Source organism: Palaemon carinicauda, chromosome 10, assembly GCF_036898095.1.
Source record: "Palaemon carinicauda isolate YSFRI2023 chromosome 10, ASM3689809v2, whole genome shotgun sequence".
NCBI classification, from domain to species: Eukaryota; Metazoa; Arthropoda; class Malacostraca; order Decapoda; family Palaemonidae; genus Palaemon; species Palaemon carinicauda.
Window position 1 is genome coordinate 111,706,215 of NC_090734.1, and position 2,500 is coordinate 111,708,714.

General features: G+C 45.5%; 1 protein-coding gene across 1 annotated transcript; it reads right to left on the reverse strand.

Moving 5' to 3' along the window:
* Positions 1-1,874: 1,874 nt before the first annotated feature.
* Positions 1,875-2,297, reverse strand: LOC137648178 (uncharacterized). Its single transcript, XM_068381106.1, has one exon. It carries the CDS (start codon positions 2,295-2,297, stop codon positions 1,875-1,877), a length of 423 nt encoding a protein of 140 aa, XP_068237207.1.
* Positions 2,298-2,500: the final 203 nt, after the last annotated feature.

A 2,500-nucleotide genomic window follows, 5' to 3' on the forward strand; every position in this document is an offset into this window, starting at 1 on the left:
CACCCGTGTCTACCAAAAATCGCACGCCCGTTCCTGCATCCTGTAAAAAGAAAAGATTAGAAACATGGGAGGCCACCGCCACAAGCGATGGCCTACTTACACGTTTTTTGGCCACTCACAATCTTTGGCACATTTCTTCGCGGTTGCCCCGAATCTGAAATGGTAGTAGCAAAACTGCGGCGGATGGGAGGTAGTAAGTGGCTGTAGAAGTCGTTCGTCGGGTCGCGAGCGATTGGTGGGTGGTGGGCGGCTTTGTCGCCGCTTCGGCACGTCACCGAGTAGGCGTGTATATCCTACGGCATTCATGTAAGCTTCGGTTGACGTTGAATAGGCATCCTCGTCGTCAGGGGTGGAGGCGTTGATGGAGGTCTTGAAGTGGCTGTCCATAAGGGCGTCGGCTTTGGTCATCAAGTCCTTTATGGGTAAACTATCGACATTGGGTATGGCAGCGCGTACAGGTTCAGGTAAACGGCGTATCCAAAGGGCACGGAGTAGGTTCACCTCACGAGGTGAGCCGTCTGGGGCAGGTTGAAGGCGAGCGATACTGGTCATTTCCCTGAGGGCAAGCGAAGCCCTTTGGTCCCCCAACGGTTGTTGCGAGAGCTGAAAAAGCTTTGCTATACGGGCGGCTGGCGACGGCGAGTACTGCTGCAGAAGGTCTGTTTTGAGGGCATCATACGCTATTGGGGTGTCTCCTTGTTCACAAAGCCAGTCGGATATTTCTGGGAAGGTGTCCTCGGGTATCGCCGCGAGAACATAATCCGCTTTGGTGGTTGAGCGAGTCACGCCCCTGATACGAAAGTGGACTTCAGCGCGTTGAAACCAAGCAAACGCTTCTCTGCTGGCGAACGGTGAAAGTTTCAATGGGGCGGCCGCGGCGCCAACTGCTGTAGTAGAGTCCGTCTCCGTCATAGTACCAACGATGGAGGGGCGAGGGAGGTGGGGGTGGAAGGCACTGGAAGCGAGTCGACTTCCGGGGTCACCAATGTGACGGCGCCGAGTAAGGCTGTGAACTCAAAGGCAGGTTGGTAACGACTGAGTTCTATTATTGTAGAACATTCTCCTTATATACAAAACCTCAAGGCAACAGGACATAACAAGTTCACAAGACAGACAATATTACAGAGGAGAAACCAGACATGAATTTTCATGTTCGTTTTAGTGCGAGGGAAGAGTGAAAATACAAGCATAATATATACAAAAGGAATTATGTACAATTGTGTGAAACACGGTTGGTACATGCCATACTACTCGTGCTACCTCCTTCCACTTCACCCAGGCGGCTTTTATCCTATTCTCAACTTCATACTCACATCCTCCCTCCTGACTTAAGGTTGATCCTAATTGTCTAATTTGTTCCATCTGTTTTTATAACCGAGCCTCTACATTCCTGCGGCTTTCTCTTGCCACTCTACAACCCTTCTTGGTAAATCTTCCTCCTTTTCACCGGTAATTACCAAATCATAACAACTCTCACAACTATTCATTTCTGATCTCTTCACTGCGCACATTGAAGACCACCACAACCAAAAATCAGTTTAATGCTAACTCCTGGTGTAATCCAATACTAACTTCAAAGGATCTGTTCCCCAACAGCTGTTATAACTTTTATCCTTTAGGTTTTGTATCTCATCTCTACCATTCTAACCAAATTTTCTTGGATCTTTTTTTTTTTTTTTTTTTTTTTTTTTTTTTTTTCACCAAGCACCATAAAATCACTTCTCTTAGAATGCTATCATAAGCCTTCTGTAGATGTACAAGCACAGAAGAGCTTCTGGTTTCCCTCTAATCTCTTTTCTTGTAGCTGCCTTTCTATAAAGATGGCATCTACAGTCCCTCCCCTTCTCATGAATTCATACAGCTATTCCCAATCTTTACAATCTCTCATCTAGTACCCTCTTAGAAACTTTCAAACCATGCTCTGTTAGTTTAATTCCCCTGTAGTTGCCGAATACCATGATGTCACCTTTCTGCTTAAATATAGATACCATTAAACTCTCCTCCCAGCCTATAGGCATTATTTCCTCTTCAAATATTGCTCTTATTAAAACTAGCATCCATTCTTCCCCCTCTGTATCTAGTATCTTGACAACTTCGATTTGAAACTCTGATGGTGCTGGTGCTTTACAATTTTTCAGCTTACTTATGGCCCGCTTCATTTCTGTATTCCGTATCACCATCACTGGCTGCTCCACCTTTTGTGCTTCTCCTAGCTTCTCTCTCTCATGTTCAAAGTATTCTCTCCATCCCCCCTTAATGTCTCCATCTAGATGCAATATATTTCCACCTCTATCCATGATGACTCCCAGTTGCCCCAAAACCTGCTCTTGCAGTCTTCCAATAGCTATGCCTATTTACCGCTAGAATTTGTTCCCACTTTTTTGTATATTTCCTTTACTCCCTGTATATGCCTTACTTTCCAGTCCTTAAATGCCTTTAATTTTCTTTTAACTCACTCTTATACTTCTCTGTTCCACCACCACCTTTCTCCTTTCGTCAC

Excerpts from the sequence above, each read along its gene's own strand:
- LOC137648178 (XM_068381106.1), bottom strand. The coding sequence starts at position 2,297 with ATGGATAGAGGTGGAAATATATTGCATCTAGATGGAGACATTAAGGGG.